Here is a 20,162-nt window from a genome sequence, read left to right as displayed (position 1 = left end):
TGCATTTAGAGTTTGCTTGGCTCCTGAGACAGTGTTTCTGCAGTAAAATCCTTCTCTTCCAAATATTAATATGCTTTCTAGTCATGTTTCTTGAAAGAAAGGAAAATGACTTTAGTCATGATTCAATTTTATTAAAAATGCTTTTATTCTTAAACTTTAACCTTAAGAACCATCACTCAAAGCTGTTTAACAAAATAATTTTAAGCAGGATATGTCAGTACTCATTAATATTCTACTAAGTTTTTAACTGATAAAGTTAATTAAAAAATAAGCTGAAAATCATGAGAAGGGGGAGTTTCTAGAATGTCCATGAAATAATAAATCAATTTCTGGAAATTATCATTTATTTTGAAAAGGAGATTCATGAATAGGTTTCAAGAGAGTTGTGAACCTGTGCGAAGTTTTGTGTGTATGGGAATTATTCCACGGAGAATTTCTATGAGGTTAAGAACCACAGGTTTAAAGGGTAGTTAGACATAGAGTAAATAACTATGCTTCCATTTCAACACCTCTCTAACATTTGATGAATGTAGTTGTTAATTCTGTTGTTGATATGTCCTTCTCTCTACCCTTTTATTCTCTAGAAAATCATTTTCATAGCATGAATTTTATTGATAAAGTGAAGAGTGGTTTGAGGTAAATAGTATGCTATGATTGTCTTGAATAAAGGTGCTTTTCTCATCTTAAAATAATACCAATAGAGATATGTCAAAGGACACATGTCCCTGGGGCTCCATTGCCAAGGATGGGACAATTTGATCATAAAAGGAATAACAAATGCAATTGAGTGAAACACTTTGAATACATAGAAACTCACAAGTTGCTGTTAAAAACATTTATGAAACAATTAGGGAAATTTGAGAAGCCATTGTTAACTTTTTTTGGTGTGATAATGCCAATGTAGTTACATGAAAAAAAAAAGAAGTCCTTATCTTTCAGAAATGCATACTAAAGTATTTATGAATAAAATAGTACATTGCCAGTGATTTATTACAACATAATCCAAGACTGGAGTTGGTGAGAGTCAGTGAGGGTAGAGATGAAACACAATTGGCCACATATTTATTTTTTCTTTTCTTTTTTTAAAAACATTTTATTTTTCCTTTTCTCCCCAAAGCCCCCCAGTACATAGTTGTGCCTTTCTAGTTGTGGGTCCTTCCAGTTGTGGCATGTGGGATGCTGCCTGCCTCAGCACGGCCTGATGAGTGGTGCCATGTCCGCGCCCAGGATTTGAACTGGTGAAACCCTGGGCTGCCGAAGCAGAGTGCTCAAACTTAACCACTTGGCCACAGGGCCGGTCCCATAATTCTTGAAGCTAAGATAATTGTCTGGCTACTTTTGAATGCATCTGAAAATTTCCCTAATAAAAACATGGAAACAATCTCATGAGTTCATACTCAAGAGTTGAGTTGATACTCACAGAACAAAAAGACAGAAAGGAAAACCGAGATAGTAGCAAAAACAATTGCTTTTTCTTCTCCCCAAAGCCCCAGTGCACAGTTGTATATACCAGCTGTAAGTTGTTCTAGTTCTATGTGAGCCACCGCCACAGCATGGCGACTGACAGACGGGTGGTATGGTTCTGTGACTGGGAAGGGAACCCGGGCCGCTGGAGCGGGGTGAGTGCCGAACCTTAACCACTGGACCATCAGGGCTGGCTCATAAAAACCAATTTTTAAAAAACACATTGATCAACATCAAAGGTAATTAGGGCATTCTCCCCTCTTACTCTAGAAATTTAACAATTAGAGGGGGAAAAAAATGAAGCATTTACCTTGCCTTTTTTGTATCAGTTGAATTTTAGAATAACCAAGTAGCCATACTTGATGAGAGAAAGTTCTTTACAAAGACATCACAGCTTATAAATCTGGCCAGAATGTTCATGTTAGAAAGTTACCACTTGTAATCCTTAGTACAATAACTGATTCAAACAGGGACTATCAATAGATGAAACCATTATGTGGAAGTTTGATGAAATTTACAAGAGGGATCGGGCTTTTCCCTTGTGGATCCACCATGAGCATCTTAGCATCACTCAGTGATCTTAGCATCATTAAAAAGGACAATTACCACATGCCACTTGGTACAATGTATTCAGTGTGAAGAAGAGGGCACCACCTTTGAAACAGTCTTCCTCAAAGAGCTGAGCCGGAATCTAACCCAGCCTCGGAGGCAACAATGTTAATGACAGGACAATTGACCCACTTTTTTCAGAAAATCAAAACTATTTTTTGAAAAAAGGGCAGAGAGGGTGCAGTAGGGAGAGTGCTTTAAAATTAATACTTAAGAGGCAGAGTAAGCCCCTTATGCAGAAAAAATAAAACTGTAGAGCTATTATTATTATTATATTTTTGCTGAGGAAGATTAGCCCTGAGCTAACATCTGTTGCCAATTTTCCTCTTTTTCTGCTTGAGAAAGATTAGTGCTGAGCTAACATCTGTGCCAGTATTCTTCTACTTCATATGTGGGTCGTCGACACAGCATGGCTTGATAAGCGGTGCATAGGTCTGCACCCGGGATCTAAACTGGCAAACCCCGGGCTGCCAAAGTGGAGTGTGTCAACTTAACCACTAGGCCATGGGGCCGGCCCCATGGAATTATTTTTGAGGCATTAAAAAATTCTGACTAAGTATTTGATGATAACAAGGAATAATTCTTAATCTTTATTTTAGGTATAATATGTGTTTGCAAGGAAACGTCGATTTTTTAAGAGAGTAATATTGAAGTACGTAGGGATGAAGGGACATAATGTCTGGGGTCTGCTTTAAAATCCTTCGGAAAAAGAAAAATAGATTAACGGGGGGAAAGAAAGGAGAGAGAAAGCTAATATGGCAGAATCTCGATAACTGGATTCTGGTAATGAACGTGGGGGTATTCCTTATGCTATTCCCTCTACTTTTGCACATTTTTAGAAATTTTATATGATAGAGATGTTATTATTGTGCCATAGGAAATAAGGTCGGTTGTATTTAGCAGAAGTTTAAGAGGGAGATGCGAGAATCTCAGAAACTCTTCTTTCCATATAGTAGGTTTATTGTTTAGGTTGATTATTTATCCAACAATAGTTAAAATCCAGATCCAATAAGACCAACTGGCAGGTGGGCAAGATTTGTTTTTTTCAATGAAGCTCCTAATTCAACCAACCAATGAACCAAATTCAGACACAGAAGGAAACAGTGGGCTATTTCTGTCCAAATCTACCTTTGCCATGGTCGTGAGTCCTTGGAAATATTTGATAGAGCCTCCTGATAATACTTCCCATAAACTCCTGGTAATCTTCGATGTGCAAAGCCAACGAAACCAGGAATTTTATATTTCTGAAATTTCAGGACACACGTGGCTGTCCAGGGGGAATTTATAAGAGAGGAAACACAATCCACTTAACAACATCAGGAAGGCAGCCAGACATGCCACGATAATGGCATTGCCAATTTCCTGAGCATCCGGCTTGAAGGGCACATAGAAATATGGTGGGAAGGCAATTCCCTCTTCATTCATCACTGAGTGGTAATTCCAGGTCACAGCTACGGAGATACAGACACCAGCAGCTATGTTCAGAATTCCTGAAGCAACAAATGCATTGCAGGTGGCATTCTTCCTAAGAATTCCCATGTACACATTCCTAAGCGCAAAGGTGATGGAGGCTTTCCCCAAGAGCCCTAGAATGCTGGCGATCAGCAGGAGGTTTTGAGCAATACGAATATCAAGAGGGAGAAAAGTATCACAGTAGGTGTAATGGTAACACGATGTGGCTCTGTAGAAGTTGTCAGCATGGTAGTAAATGCAGATTTTCCACATTCCCACACGGGCCAGGCCCGAGGGGAGGAGTGAGGTGTTGTTCATGTACCACACTCGCCACTCCGCAAAGCCCATGCAAATGGTGGAGAGGATCCATCCCACGGTGGCTACAGCGAAACCTGCCACTTGGCAATGGGCACTATTGATGAGCAGGATCATGGTGGCCACGTACCCAGGGGAACTGCAAACAAATACAGGACATTATGAGGGTGGGACCCTGGGGCCTGGAACAGCCCCCCGTGGGTGAGCAGTGCCATGTTCGAGAGGGAAGTCCTATATTTGAGAGCAGAGACATGTGATGCTCACGCTCTGCCAATTGGAGCGCCAACTGAACAAACTTTGTGAAGGGCCATTTGGCAATATTTACTGAAAGCCTTAAAAGGCACAAACCTTCAGACAGGCGGTTCCACTTCTGGGCATTTGTCCAAAGACATAACTAAGATTGGCCACAAATATTTAGTCACAAAGATGGTCATCACAGCACGGTCATATTGAAAAATGGGAAACAACAGCAAGTCCAGCAATGGGGCTTGGTTAAATAAGTCATGCTCTATCCGTGCAAGGGAGCTACACACCAACATTAAAAATAAAACCGGAATCGTACGAGGTACAATAATCTGTGTTTGGCTCTTCTCACCTCGCATCATGTTTTCAAGGTTCATCCACGTTGTAGCATGCATGAGGAGTGTGAGTGGTCTGTTCCTTTTTATTGCAGAGTAGTATTCAGCTGTACGGATGGAATTGTGTTTATTCACTCATCAGTTTTTGGACATCTGGATTGGTTCCAAGTTTTGGCTATTATGAACAATGCTGCTTTAAACATTTGTCTATAAAACTCTGGATGGCATAAGTCCCCATTCCTCTCGTGGAGCTATCTAGCTGGGGGCTTAGAGGCTCATGTGGTTAACGTTTCAGAAACTGCTAAACTGTTTCCCCAAGTGGCTGTACCATTTTACATCCCCACTGGCAATGTACAAAGGTTCCAGTTTCTCCATATCTTCTCCAACATTTGGTACTTTGTTTTTTTGATTACAGCCATCCTAGTGCTCTTAAAACATAACGTGACCAAAAGGAAGATGCTTACAATATATCAAGTACAAACAGCAAGTCACAAAACAGTGCGTGCAATGTAGTCATGGATATGAATAGAACTGGCAGTCTAGATGCTAAGTTAGTAAGAGACGTTTTTAACTGGATTAGAAGGATTGTGAATTTTTAAAGCTATTTTTATCATGAAGAATCACATACATATAGAAAAGCGCACATAATCAAAGTGTTTAGCTCAGTGACTAACCCAGGGCAAATACCCAAGGAGCCACTGCTCAGTTAAGACAGACAGTGTCACCACTTCCTTCCTCATCTTTACCATTTTCCACTTCAGCATGCATCCCTGGTTCAATCCTGCCTGTTTTCCAAAATAGGAATCACGCAGTAGGCATTCTGTGTGACTGGTTCTTTCACTCAACATGGCGTTTCTAATCTCAGACTATGATTTTTTTTAATGACATCTGGTTGTTCAATATTTTCGTATATTTCCGTCATGAGCATGATTGTTTGAAAGAAGAAAAATAAAAAAACTTCACGAAAGTTGTGAAGCAATGGAAGATTAATTCTGGTACATAAATACACTGTAACATCTAGAAGGTATTAAAGGAATTCATTCACCGTCATACTTAGCAGATATAAAAGCAGAAGAATATTTAGTAATGTGGGGAAATGTCCATGGCGGGTTGAAGTTAAAATGCAGATAGTAAACTGTAAGGATGTAGTATGATCTTACTTTTGCCCGTCATCAAATACGCTGGAAAGATACAAAACAAGATGCCTCTTGACTATTGGGATTACTAGTGATTTTTCTTTTCTTTTTATGTTTCAAGGTAAAAAGTCTATCACTTTTTTAATTGGAGAGAAATGGGGGCGCAGTGATATAAGCATAGAGATGGGTAGAGAGTGAGGCAGAGCAGACTCTGAAGCCAGCTCGTGGAGAGCATCGCATGGTCCAGACTTTGTTATGGGGGAGGGCCCCAGGAGGGAGGGAAGGACAGAATGGGTGATCTTTCCAGACTGATACCAGAAATCCCTTCTCATGGCCAGAACGTTCCTGGCAGATGTCATATTTATAAAGATCATTCTTTTTGGCCAGACAATCCTGAACAAGTTATTTTGAAGGAACAATTTAAATGGCACATTGGCAGGAATCAGGCAGTCGGGTTGAGAGAGTTACTTGACCATGAGCGCTTCTTTTGAGATGACCGCCGGAACTGCCGGTTGGGAGCTGGCTACTGGAGCACATGGGCTGGTAGGAAGGATTGAAATGTTCAAGGTAACCAAACGTGTTATTAAAGGAGGAAATTCAAGTGTGTGAAAGAGATGGCACACCACCTCAGCTGGCACAGACTTAGAAGTCGGCTCATTCTGTTGCAATGGGACATGGGACAATTCAAGCCCTCCCACCTTTAGTATGCTACGTTCAGGAGAATAACGCTTTGAAGGACATGAAAATTCATAAGTCATGGGCGCCCTCTGACATCCCAGGGATGGGGACGAGAGACTCTGTCCTAAGGGTAAGCCGTCCTTTGGTGCCAGCAAAGTCACATTAGAGAAGTCACTTTGTCCTCAACTCAAATAGGCAGATTCTTCAAAACAGCTGTGCATTCCAGCCTCAGTCCTCTTGCTGAAAAACCCAATGGAACAAGGACCTAGAGTGACATGTGTCTGCTGAGGGAGGTGGTTTTCTCAGAGGGAAGGGCGCAGGCAATCTGCAAGGGAGCAGTTGTGTCAACGCATGCCAGAATGCGAGCTGGAAGAGAAGGAACGGAAGACTGGAGGCGCTGCAGACAGAGTGGTGGCATAAATTACCATGTCCGCGTTTAAAAATTTTTTTTGATAATTGTTTCCAGATAATTGTAACCCTGGGCATTTTAAAAATGCATTTTAAAATATCTTTTCTGGGAGGGAGTCCATAGGCTTCACTAGAAGTTAAAGAGGTCCATGCATAAAAGAGGGTGAGCAGTTCCGCTTGCCCAGCTTGGCAGGCTGCATGGCAGAGAATCGCCTGTAGGGGGCAACAGTGGGACCAGGAAACTAGCCATGAGGCTGCTGTATTGATCCAGGTTTGAGATAAGTACACCGCCTCCCCCCACTCCACCCGCCCCCCCCCCCATATACACGCGCATGCATGCGCTGAAGTAGAAAGATCCTTCACCGGTGGTAAATGTTGCAGAATAATGTGTATTTCATAGTCTCTTCTGTGCAAATATGAAAAGATGTATCTACTTTCCATGCACGTGAATATATACGGCAAATTCTAGAAGGACAGCACCTGGACCCACTGGGGGCAGTGTCTGTGAGGGGGAGCAGGTATGGGATGGGAGGGCAATGTCCTGTCCACGGTAGGTCTTTGCACATTCCTTATCACCACTGGTGTGGGGGCCCCATCAGGGAGAGGGAGGCAGGAGGGAGAGGTGGGTGCTGGTAAGGAAAGCTATTCAGAATACCTTGCTTAGTAAAAATGTGTGGTGCAGTAGAGTTTGTATAGAAACGTTTCCATTTCAGTGAAAATTAAGGAAAACATATATGTTTATATATGAATAAACATAATACATATGAATATACAAAACATGTTTGCATATGAATAGAGAACTTTTGGTGCTGGAAATAGTTAAAAATTATCTCTGGGCAGCGGGACTGGGGTAGGGCCCTGGAGGTACATCCCCTTTTCCCCGGTTTTCATTTTTTGCCAGAAACATTCGTTTTCAAGGTTAACCAGTTCGTGAGTTGAGAGGAGGGGGAGCACCGGAGCGGAGCAAGGCCCCGCCGACGCCGCCACCCGCCATCGAAGGTGAGCAGCCGCAGTGATTCCCCACAGAGCCGGCTCAGAGGCAGCCTCTCGCCGGGGAGCACGCGGTGGAGAACAGCTCATCCTTCCAGAGCACTTCCGGGGGCCAGGCACCGCTCCAGGCAGCTCCTAAACGCTTGGGTCTCAGGACCAAAAGTCTCCTCCCTTTACACTTAACAGTTATTGAGGTGGGGAGCTATTGTTTAACGGGGATGGAGTTTCGGTTTGGGATGATGGAAGAAGTTCCGGAGGTGGATGATGGACGGTGGTGATGGTTGACCTGCAATGAGAAGGCACTTAATGCCAGTGAACTGTACACTTAAAAACAGTTAAAATGGGCAATTTTATGTTATGTGTAGTTTACGAAAATAAGAAAAAACAAAAACAAAAAAACTATTGAGGACCCCAGAGTTTTCGTTCACACAGGTTGCATCTACAGATATTACCATATTAGAAATTAAAAGTGAGAAATTTAGATTAATTCATAGAATATACCACTACATATTAACATAAGGATTTTTATGAAAAGTATATGTTCGAAATCAAACAAAATTTAGAGGGCATCGTTTTTATCGTTCTGCGAATCGCTTTAATGTCAGGCTTAACAGAAGGTGACTGGAGTCACATGTACTTCTGCATTCAGCTTTTTGACACCAAATGTCATGGAGCCTCTAGAAAACTCCACTGTACACTCATGAGAGAATGCGAGTGAAAAAAGCATCTACCATCTTAGTAGCATTATGAAAATAGTTTTGACCTTGTGGACCCCACCCCTACACTGAGCACCCTGAAAGAGTCTTGGGGAACCTACTGGGCGGGCAGGATTCTTCCCCTTGTTTTATAGGTGAAAGTACTGAGAAAAGAGAGGTTGAGTAACTTGCCTAAAGTCACACAGGAAGTAGGTGGTGGAGACAGGCAGCTGGCCGCAGATTCCATCCTCCTACCACACACCATTTGGGGGTAAAGTGGGAGCAAGCGCAATTAAAGCTCGTGGTAGGAGAGTCACCAGGGAGCGGACGGGCACCTCATCCCCTGGACTGAGAGGGGAGGAGGAGAAGGAAACTGAGGTAGTGCTTCTGGATTCCGGCCGCACGAGGGAGTCGAACAGACTTTTGTACATCCATGTTCATAACAGCATGATTCACGAAAGCCAGAAGGTAGAAGGGACCCAGTTTTCCATCCATGGATGAATGGATAGACAAAATGTGGTCTATCCGTACAAGGGAATACTATTCACCCTGAAGACGGAAGGAACTTCTGTCACATGCTACCACGTGGATGACTAATTATGCTAAGTGAAATAGCCAGACACGGAAGGTCAAATATTGTATGATATACATAAAGTAGTCAAACTCACAGACACAGAAAGTAGAACGGTGGGTGCCAGGAGAGGGGGGATTGAGGAGTTAGTGTTTAATGGGGACTGAGTCTGAGTTTGGGAAGATGAAAAAGTTCCGGAGATGGTGGGATGGTTGCACAACAGTGTGAATGTCCATGGAACTGTACACATTAAAAAAATGGTAAAATGATAAATTTTACGACTATTTTACCATAGTAAATACACAACCAATAAGAAGTGAGCCTCCACTCACCAGTGACGTGGCTTCCAAAGGAACGGGCGTCAGGGACGAGGCAGCTAGCTCACCAGGCCAGCCCGTCGGATGCGCGCACAGCTCCTCTGGGACATCCTCGACTCTTCCTGGCTGGCTCCTCAGTCTGGGCAGATACGAGTTCTCAGCCACACTGTGGGCCTGGCGTCCGATTCCAAGGCCCTCTCCTCAGCCTTCTACTGTTACCATATTCCACCACTCATTGTCCTCACCTTCAAAATTCTTAGTTGCTAGGTCCTAAACACCATGACAGCACCCATTCTTTTCTTGATCCTGGCACTGTCTTTGGTTTCTTTTCTACATTTGTATCCTTTTTGTCTATCAGCTTTTCTTTTGCCACGCCCCCCCACCGCCCAGGGGCGGGTATGTTTACTAATAGACCATCGGAGTCCACTGTCAAGATCTAACCAATTCAGACCTGTCTCCTAATCACTTTCTCTCTTGTCCCTCAGAAATAGTGTCTAACCCATATCACTTGGAGATGACATTTTTATTTTATTAAAAATTTTTTTCAAGTAATTGGGATTATAATGGTTTATAATATTGTGTGATTTCAGGTGTACGTTACTGTTTATCAGTTCCTGAATACACTTCATTGTGCTCACCCTCGGTAGGATAATGACATTTTTAAAAAAGCAAAAGCAACATATGCATGCAGGTGTTAGCAGAAGTGGCACCCACGTGGGTAAGATCTATTTGTGAAAGACCACTGACAACGAACACAGTAGGAAAGACGCCCTGAGTCTGTGGATATGACCCGCAACTAGAGTGACCTTCATCTGGGAAGTCTTAGATCACAGGCTGTGGGAACATGGTACGCGGGAGCAGGCTAGGATGGAATCTAATTCCCCACTTGTGAGAAGTTGGCCTGCTACGATCGAGGATAGCTTCAAATGGGGCTTCTGGAAGGCACATTCTCATAAGCTAGATGGCACTTGGGACTAAATTTTATACAAAAGTCAAAACTCCAGAGTCCTTTGCTTCCACTGCCTCTATGATAAGGAATTTATCACAAGCAAATGTGCAGATATGTATAAAGATGTACATGAAAACATTCCCAATGAACTTTAAGATTTTATTTTTCCTTTTTCTCCCCAAAGCCTCCCAGTACATAGTTGTGTATTTTTAGTTGTGGCACGTGGGATGCCGCCTCAGCATGGCTTGATGAGCGATGCCATGTCCATGCCCAGGATTGGAACCGGGGAAACCCTGGGCGGCGGCCCCCCCCCATGAACTTTAAAACTGAGGTTACAACTGGGACAACTAGGAAAAATACTAAAACCCCAGTTAGAGAATATGTTCAGTAAATCATCTTATATCCTTATAATGGAATATTACACAGAAATGCAACATTATCTTGAAGAATTAAGGAAAAAAGTGCCCAATGTTGCTAAATAAAAAGCTGATTTCAAAAATATGTAATTAGCATAATCCCATTCCTTTAAAAAAAACAGGAAAAAGGGAGAGAGAGGAGGAAGCGGGGCGGGGGGGGGGGGGAAGAAGACATGTGAGCATGCTAGCTTCCGTGGCAACGTCCCTCTGAGGAGCCTCGCATCCCTCCCGGTACAGGAAGGACAGTGACTACTCCAGGGATGAAATGGCCTAACAGGTAAGGGCCTAACAGGCTTCCATGTCTCCTGAGCTAATTGGGGGCAGTCGGCATGCCACAGGGTGGAGATGGCCATAGGGAATGCAGGGCCACAGGGACGGGAGTAAGGGACGGGGGGGAGAGTGCAGCCAGGGGACCCACGATCTAACGCTGGCTGTGTCGTGATTGGTAGGTGGCTCTTCACAAAGAGTCCAAGTGCCAAGTATGTGGTTAAACACAAACAGTGGTTAAATATATACTGTTCACTGAGGGTACACACACATATACTTGCACACATGTATTTATGTTTTTGCATATTTTCTATCACGCTAAAGGTTTTCGGGTAAAAATTTATACAAAATCAAACTTAAAGACCATGGTTTTATATGGAGAGACAGACAGGCATAGGGCCTTCTGTTCCATCACAGGGGACGGGAGCCCCTTACAGCCAACACTCAGTCCACCATTGTCAACAGCAGTTGCCATCCTTGGAACTGTGTCTCTCAAGATGCGTTGGCATTTTCATTGGTATTAAACTTTTAAACACGAGTGGAAGCAATCCAAGCTCAGATCTATTTGGGCGCCCGAATGACGAGTTCACAGGGTCTTTATCGCAGGCTGCCTTGGGAATGGTACCACGCTCGGAGAGTCTGGAGGAGGGGAATACACAGCAGGGCTGCCCAAGCTCACTGGACAGCGCAAAAGGAAAGGCGTTTTCCTTGGAGCGTTTCACTGGAGCAGGCTATTCTGAGTCCTTCCAGCACTTAGATTGCAGGGGCTGCTCCTGATTGGTGCCCTTGAGAACCGGCATCCCTCCTCGGCTCCTGCCCTGGCGTGAGTTCTACCTCCTTCCTCGCCTCAGGGTTGAGAGTAATGACACTAGGCATGCTTCAGAAGAAACCTGCGGGGGCTGGCCCTGTGGCCAAGTGGTTAATTTTGCGCGCTCTGCTTCGGTGGCCCGGGGTTTTGCTGGTTGGGATCCTGGGCATGGACATGGTACCACTCATCAAGCCATGCTGAGGTGGCATCCCACATGCCACAACTAGAAGGACCCACAGCTAAAACACAGCTATGTACTGGCGGGATTTGGGGAGAAGCAGCAGAACAAAAACAAAAAGTAAGATTGGCAACAGTTGTTAGCTCAGGTGCCAATCTTTACGAAAAAAAAAGAAACCTGCATTTCCCGTTGGGTTTCCCCCAATGCCCCGTCCCTGTGACACACCCAACACTCCTCTCCGGACACCGCCATTGAAGAGGCTGACGGGAGAAGGGGAAGGGGGAGAGGTGCAGGAAGCAAAACTGAGGCCTAACTTTGAGGCAGCTAAAGCAATCCTTGTGTTTCTTTTCCACTAACAGTTATCTGTGACTCCCTGAGCCCTCAGTGCATCATGTCAGCACGGATTCCACTGCGTGACCGCACCTGCCTGCTACATAGCGGGTGCTCAATACACTACGCTCAGGAGGAAAGTGCTGCTCAGCAATCCAGATCCCGCCCCACTGCTTTACTTATTCACTCGTTTAATCATCTTGCATAAATTAGTCACCCACTTGTACCAGGTGGCACAAATAAGCACGGCACCCACCCTTGAGGGCTTAAGGTTTAGCCAGCAAGTGTCTTATGGAAACTCAAACTCAATAAAGCGTTACAGGCGCTGGGGTCCGAAACACACGCAGGCATGACCCAATGCTGAGTCAGGTTATATTGCATTCTGTTTATGAGAAAACATTGGAACTCCACTTTAAAGCTCAAGACACCTGATGAAAGTGCTAGAGCTACGACAACATGCGAGAAAAGAGTCTTTGGATGAGGCAAAAGGAAAACCTCCTTTAAAATTGAAAAAAAAAATTTAACGTCACTCTGCAGTAATTTCATTTAGAAAAAATTACAAATAGCACAAACATCTTGATATTCGCCACCCAGACTTCTCAAATGGAAACACACATAACCACAGTACAAAGATCAGAATCAAGCAATTAACACTGACAAAATACTATGATCTACAGACCTTATTCAAATTTCATCAATTGTCCAACTAATGTCCTGTTTCTGCCCCAGGATTCAATCTGAGATCACGTGTTGCATCCTGTTGTTAGGTTGCCTTCATTCCCTCTGACTTTGAACAGCCCCTCTGGTTTCTCTCTCATCACTTTGGCATCTTTTAAGAGAACTAATGTGTTTTTGGGTTTTTTTTTAAAGAATTTCTCCAGCCAGCCCTGATGGCCTAGTGGTTAAAGTTCAGCATGCTCCACTTCAGCGGCCCAGGTTCAGCTCCCGGTCGCAGAACCACACCACTTGTCTGTCAGTAGCCATGCCGTGGTGGCAGCTCACATAGAAGAACTGGAAGGACTGACAATTAGAATACACAACTATATACTAGGGCTTTGGGGAGGAAAAAAAAAAAAGAGGAAGATTGGCAACAGATGTTAGCTCAGGGCAAATCTTTCCCAGCAAAAAAAAAAAAAAAATTTCCCTCACTTTGAGAGGTTGTGTCCTTAGAGCACCCCCTACATGTGACATCGATAGGTCTCACTGCCGGTGCTGTCAACTGTGCAGGGACGCCTCTCAACGTTGCCATTGCTGGTTGCATAACGCTATTTGGTGGGAGCTCATAAAGCTTACACTTCAGGGCTTCTCACGGCAGGGACCTTTCAAGGTCCTGGGGGGTGGGGGGTGGCGGGCTCCAGCAACGCGCTCCCACAGCCTTCTGCTTTGGTGAAATTTGCCAAAGCAAGCTATTTCATTGCCTTCAGTTAAGTCTACCATCCCTTTCATCTCTGCCTTCTTCTCCATCTCACTCCTTCTGTCCTGTCTCAGGCAGCACTGAAAGGCCATGAGCATTTTGGGGATTGGCTGAGAGGCAGCAGAGTGGGGATAACACAGCTTTGGTTTAGTGGGCTATGTTTATGTGGGTCGCTGTGACTCAAGACGCAGCAGATACAAGAATAAACACACCGTGCATTGGTTTTAATGGGAAGTGCAAAAAAAAAAACATACTCAGAATGCCTGTGCTTGTAGGGTACAGACCTGTGGCAGGACAGCAAAGAGGTCTAAAAACGGAGCACGTGTCTGACGGGTCTCCATGTCTCAAGTGTACCCAACACAGCTCATCCTGAAGAAACCTGATGGGCCCACGCCAAAGCATGCATAAAACTGGCACCAATGCAGTTCATCAGCATGAGCACATGAGTGCTCGGGGACAAAATCCTGTACGCCGTCATCAGCGGGTCATGGAAGGTGGCACAGGATCAGCAGATCACACAATTGCACAGCCCAACATCCCAGCAGCAGCCTGGAGCTGCATTTGAATTGCCCTTGTGTATTAATTTCGTGATCATTTAGGAATGCAAATTAGACAAGCTGAAGCAGCCTGGTAGAAGCCAAAAACAAAATGCATATTTGTCCACTTTTTAAAATCTCTCATTTGTGTGAATTTTTTCCCATTCTAAATATTCTAATTTTGAAGAATTTTTATTAGAAAGAATCCCTCCCTCTCAATTGCAGCTTCAGCTCCCACAAACCATCTGCTCCAGAGTAGAAGCGTTTCTAATCCTACCCACCAAAAGAAATCAGGTCTCTTGGGTAGTTGGACAGATTCGCTCCGAGGCAGGGCAGGGTTCCCCCGGGGCCAGACCAGAATGACGACACCACTGCTCAAGGCGATCACTCTTCCACAGCAGGCGAGAGCTCTCAGCAGGGGAACACACATCAGCTCACTTGATCTCACACCAGCTCTTCTCCAATGACAAAAGGGGAAACTGAAGCTTGGGGAGGCTAAGTCGCTTGCTCACAGCCACATGACTAGGAAGTGACAGAAGGGGCTTGGCTCCAGGGTCCAGGACGCCTTAGTGCTACTCAGTAGTAGCAGACACCGGTGTGGGGGATGGAGTCCATCAACGGCCCCAGTTCTTCACACCTCCGTGTCCACTGCAAACTCATTGGCCCTAACCAGACTGGCACAAACAGCTACACACAGACATACATAGAATCCAGCCCACAGTTTATCAACGGTTTAAGAATCTGACATATGGTGATAATATTCTGACTAAAAAAAGATGTCATGGAGGTAAATCAAAGACATGCTCCATTCACTCAAAGACACTATTTATTTTGTTAAAGTCAAGCAGGATGATCCATCGAGAGGTAAGTGGCCAGTGTCGAGCAGGACATCTGCACACATTTTCCATGGTGGACTGCAGGATAAAAGCCACAGGCAAGCCCCCTGACTGACATCTCGCTACACAGAGCATTCCATAGCTGAGCTAGGACACGGGGTGAGGCATGAGCGACCACCTGAAGCCGAGGGCAAACATGAGCACCAGATTGCTTTTATCTGCAATAATATGACTATATACAAAGCTATGTACATCGACTCACTGCAATCTTTGGGTCCCGCTAACCAGACACTGAAGAGGCAAACGGGGACAGACAGGACAGTGGTGATTACACGTGCTTTGGAAAGGGGGACTAGCACTCTACGTTGCTACGTATGCGGGAAGGACATCTAAAGGCTGGGGACAGACACACAAACTCTATTACTCACATTTTACATACACATCATCAAAATGATCACAATACTGTATTTGAGGGGAAAGAATCACAGATAAAAGCTTTATCTAAATTAAAAACAAAGTCCACTGAAATTACTGTGGTTGTCTCCCCAAGGGAGAAAGACAGAGGTCCGTGGACAGCCAGCTCCACCTCTTCTGATGCGACCAGTCCTCACAGCAAGTGACTACACCCGGTGGAAAGGAGGAGGACACTTCACAGGCAGAACAGGGATTTTTCAAGTCAGAAATAGCTTAATTTCATAGGAATACAAACTTTTTGAAAAGGCATTTATCTTTTTGGCGTGGGTGGGCTGCCAAAAAGAACATTTATTGCCAGCCTCACTGAAGTCCGCCAGTGTGGACCACGCTGCGCAGTGCACCGACGTCAACACTGTAGCTCATGAGTCCAGCTCACCCCTCGGGCTCACGCAGCGTGGACTCCTGTCCTTTAAGACATTTGCGTGTGAGTGTGTATTTCGGTAAGGCGGTGGTCACTGCTGACAAAGGGACGTTTTCCTGCCTGTTGGAAAACTTCTTTTATGGAAATAAGGGAGAATGAAGATTAAAATGATCCCTCGATCAAACTGTCCGAATATTACTTCAACGTGACGTCATCCGAGGGGTTCTCGCACCATTAAGCATGCATTTAATCAGATGAGCATTTGTGAAGACAGACACTGGCCCTTCAAGGATTAGATAATCAGACAGTCATAACGCAGCCGTTGGCAGTTGAACATCTTTTCATGTGCTTATTTGCCATGCATATATCCTCTTTGGTGAAGTTTCTATTTAAGTCTTTCGCCCCTGTTTTAATTGGGCTGTTTTCTTACTGTTGAGTTTTGAGAGTTCGTTGTACATTTTGGATAAAAATCCTTTTCATTTTTCTCCAAGTCCACTGGAAATTGACAGCATGACAATGCTTTTTTAGTAAATAGACTTTCTTTAGAATCTTGCAATTTCAACCAGTAAGCATAGCACAGAAACTCTGTGGCACAGAAAGATCAGGTTTAGGAGTTACACAGCCCATGGGACCTCTGAAATACCAGAGCGAGGCTTCTTACAGTAAACAGAATGTGGCCCTCATGGCATGGCAACAGATTTAAAGAGGCAAAAGAGAGAAAAGCAGCCAATTATCATTAATGACCACACACACAAAATACATGTTCTGGGGAAAAAGTAACTTAAGAAATATCTTGTTGGTCTCGTGAAACAAATATCTAGCAAGCACATTACTACTAGACACATTTTCCCCAAGTAACTTCACTTTGCAGGAAAACATCTGACCCGTGATGTCAGGTGAGAAGGACTAAAGCTCTCTGTTTGCTTTGTGTGTGAGTGTTTTAAAGCATGCACACTATTTCTTTAAGTGGCAATTTTAGAATGAGTGAACCCAACATGTAGGTTGTTCATTTCACAGTTGGTTTTTAACCATTTGGAAACTATTCACCTTTCCAAAATGTTAATAAATTATCATCATCATCGTGATTTTTACCAAGTCAGAGAACATCATTATATGATACAGACGATGAATGCTCCACACCGTTGGACGGACAGAGATAAAACATGGCGGCCTATGCATTGGATGGATCACAAAAGACGTGTGCCAGGGTTTCCCCCTCATGCACCTACAAGACTCACTTGGTTGCTTCCTGAGTGGTTGGTTCAAGCATGTGAAGACGGGAGGAAGGGCAGACCTACTGCTCAAAACGGCCACTTGCATGCACTACGGGACCGGAGCCCACAGTCTATACTGTGGAAACCTGCCGTCCACTGGAGCCTAGTGCCACGAGTGGTTACTGGGAAAGGAAAATGGCTAACAGCGAGCCACTCTGCTCAGCATTCAAAAGGGAAACTGAAAAATTAAATAAATCATCCCAAACACACGGAAGTTATTGCTCTTCTAACAGCCATTTCGCTATCGGAGGAGTCTCTCTACGAGATATAAATACAGGCTGGGGTTTTCACTGGCATCCTCAGGAATGCGGCTCGAAGGCCCGGTTTCCGGCCTCCGCCAGGGACGGCCTTCTTATTTGCCTCTTTCGGGCTGAAGGCTGTCAAACAAGCACTTCAGCTGCTCTTCACCCAGGTGTATTTTATCTTCCAGCTCCCGCTGCTCGATGATGAGGGCTGACTTCATCTTCACGAAGTGCTCATAGTCTGCAAGGCTCTCCTCACTGAGATAGCTGGCCAGGATGTCGAACACGATGCGCTCCCGGCGGTCCAGGTTCTCTTTGAGCTCCTTGGCGTCTTCGTGCTGCTGGATGAGGACCCGCTGCTTCTCGAGCAACGATTGCTGTGGAGAGAGAAACAAGCCGCTGAGGACCAGGGCTAAAGCAGGGGCTCTGGCCAATGCCTTGAAAACCCCAGCAACTCTGGGAGCTGGTCCCGTGGAGACCCTGATGCCACCAAAGTTAGGGACCAGAGACCCAATAGGATCGGCACAGAAATACTGGGGACGTGGGCATAGCCCTCCCGTAAGTACATCTCCCACCTCCCATTCCTCCCACCAGCCTCGAATGGCCAGCAGAAATAGCCATGACGAGCAGAAGAGAAATCAAGGAACTAAAAACTACAGAATTTCGAGATGCTCAAAAGGTGCAAAGGACTTAGAGATTCTACGTGTGTTAATGGCCTTTTTGTGTCAATATCACGGCAAAGTTGGCAAAGGGATAGATTCTAAAGAAATTCCAGGGCAGGATTTCTAAGGCGTTCTGGCAGAAGAAGGAGGCTGTGAGTGGACTTGTAGAAGAGGACGAGGAGGAAGCAGTGGGAGGGAGGAGTGAGATGCAGGGCCGTGAGGTAGGTTCCCTAGCTCCTTCCAAGGCTCCTGCTCTGGGGGACACAGACAACCCTATTCTCCAAACGCAGCACTCAGTCGCGCTCTCTGCCTGCAGAGCACGCATCTGCTTTCCCCACAGTCTCCAAGTTTAATGAGAACTAAGCAAGGAGAGAGGAGTGCATTAGATGTCTCCAACTGTCAGCTGGGGGATGCCAGCAATTCCTTTCCTCCACGTGATTTTTATGTGAGCGCCAGGACAGCCACTCACTTATCCCACAGCTCTGCGGCTCAGCCACGGACGCTTACCACTGGCCACGCATGAGCGTCCACGATGCAGCAGCACTTTGCAAAGTGCCGACACACAGAAAGAGCTCGGTAGAGATGGGCTGTTACTGTGCCTAAACAGTGGCTGAAAACAAACTGCTGTCGGCGTGTGGCTTTCCGAAGTGCCCGACCGCACAACCTTTCAGCTTCTGAAACACAACCTGCCCACTTCTGTGGGACACCTTGATCTCCAGGTGCTTGTGAAACAAAGATACAGTGGGTTTTCATGGAAAGAGGCAAGGCCAAGCCATGCATCCCAACCAAAAGGGAAAAGACGTTAACTGATTCTAGAAATGCAGTTCAGGCTATTAAAATCAGCCGGCTCACTGGTGACTGGAAGCTGCAGATTGGAGGGGAGGACTTCAGGCGTCCGCATCTGCCCACATGTTCACTTTCTACCTGGAAAGATGGAGGAAGCCTTCTAAAACCCGACTCCACGTCTTTTAGCTCGTTACCAAGTCTGTCTGAAAACCTTAGCTTCCCCAGCCTCAGCTGCCCGACACCGATTCTCATCCAGCGCCAGCTACACTGGAGACGGACCCCTGCGCTGCAGCTGGCCGGGGCAATGGAACACTCCCTTCGGGTCCAGGAAGGTGAAGCCACATCAGCTATGCACAGCCAAGGGGATAACAGCCTGCCCACGCCTCATCTCCAAAACAGACCGAGGACGTAGTGAGGGCTACGGAGTCTGGTCCCCAGAAGGACCGCGTGCATGGTCCCCAGGGCTGCGCTTTCTTCTATCTCCCCGAAATTCTACATAAGCCTTTGTCGGTTCCACACACAGGGAAGGAAAGATGGATGAAACAAGAGCTGAGATGCAAAGGCAATACTATTTTTTCATTTAAATCAGTACTTGAGAATTTGATATTTCAATTACGCACAAGCAAGTCTCTCTTTCCTGTTCATGTTATTTTCCTAAGTTCTCTCAGATAAATGTGGCAAAGATGGCAAAAACAGCAAAATGGAATATGAACATAACCCAAGGGGATCAGGGTCAAAAGCCCCAGTTACCTTTTAAACCCTTATATAGTATGTTCAGCGATGGTTACTAACGACTTGGCCCAGCACAGAAGAGCAACAGCCCCAAAGCTACGCTAAGATCTTTCCACGTAACCGGAAACCACCTCCTCCGGAGCAAGGGGGAGGGGGCCTTTTCTGCTCTCCTTTTAGAGAACTTACGATGTCTTATCAATAATTATGAAGTAAAGCCAATAAGGTAGATATTATTTTCCATATTTTGCATGTGAAAAAACTGAAAAATAGACCCACTAAGAAATGTCCCAAGTTGCACACCTCAGGAGAGGGAGAAAAGTTAGGCAAGTCCTTTGACTCTTTCTAGACTGCTATCTGCACTCTTGTTAAGTAAAAGCAGGAGTAATAATAAATATCATTATCACTGAGTGCTTACAATTTGCCAGGGAGAGGGTGCTCCATTTAAGCACTTACTTAATCAAGAAAAGTTAAAAAGTCTATTTTCTAGGAAGAGACAATTATTAGTAATGATCAATGGGAATCTATGAAAAGATGTCAAAAAGAATCCCCAGTTCTTCTTGAGGATCACAGCAGCCCTGCCGTCCAATGACAACGGCTCCAACTCACTGCTCCTTGGCGGGACCTTCTTCCCGCCATTACAAGGAAAGGGAGGAGAGAGCCCACAACATTTCGAAAGCATCTTTC

General features: G+C 45.0%; 2 protein-coding genes across 8 annotated transcripts in view; both read right to left on the bottom strand.

Annotated features, from left to right (window-relative positions):
• Positions 1 to 2,746: 2,746 nt before the first annotated feature.
• Positions 2,747 to 5,330, bottom strand: CLDN34 (claudin 34). The gene has a single exon (XM_070503009.1). The coding sequence runs from the start codon at positions 3,955 to 3,957 to the stop codon at positions 3,310 to 3,312; it is 648 nt and encodes a 215-aa protein (XP_070359110.1). The 5' UTR covers positions 3,958 to 5,330; the 3' UTR covers positions 2,747 to 3,309.
• A 5,466-nt stretch (positions 5,331 to 10,796) lies between these two features.
• Positions 10,797 to 20,162, bottom strand: part of SHROOM2 (shroom family member 2) — a 132,084-nt gene continuing 122,718 nt past the window's right edge. For 3 of the 7 annotated variants that reach the window (XM_070502349.1, XM_070502351.1, XM_070502350.1), the window contains one exon: positions 10,803 to 17,675. In XM_070502349.1, coding sequence (XP_070358450.1) covers positions 17,409 to 17,675 — 267 coding nt within the window. In that variant the 3' untranslated portion in view covers positions 10,803 to 17,408. Of the gene's footprint in view, positions 17,676 to 20,162 lie in introns of all 7 variants that reach the window. The other 4 variants (XM_070502352.1, XM_044768156.2, XM_044768155.2 and 1 more) reach the window with 4 other exon arrangements.

Source organism: Equus asinus, chromosome X, assembly GCF_041296235.1.
Source record: "Equus asinus isolate D_3611 breed Donkey chromosome X, EquAss-T2T_v2, whole genome shotgun sequence".
Taxonomy (NCBI): Eukaryota; Metazoa; Chordata; class Mammalia; order Perissodactyla; family Equidae; genus Equus; species Equus asinus.
Note: the sequence above shows the minus strand (reverse complement) of the source record. Positions and strands in the feature narration are given on the sequence as shown.

Bases quoted from the DNA above. Each gene is read 5' to 3' on its own strand.
- CLDN34 (XM_070503009.1), bottom strand. From the start codon at position 3,957: ATGATCCTGCTCATCAATAGTGCCCATTGCCAAGTGGCAGGTTTCGCT.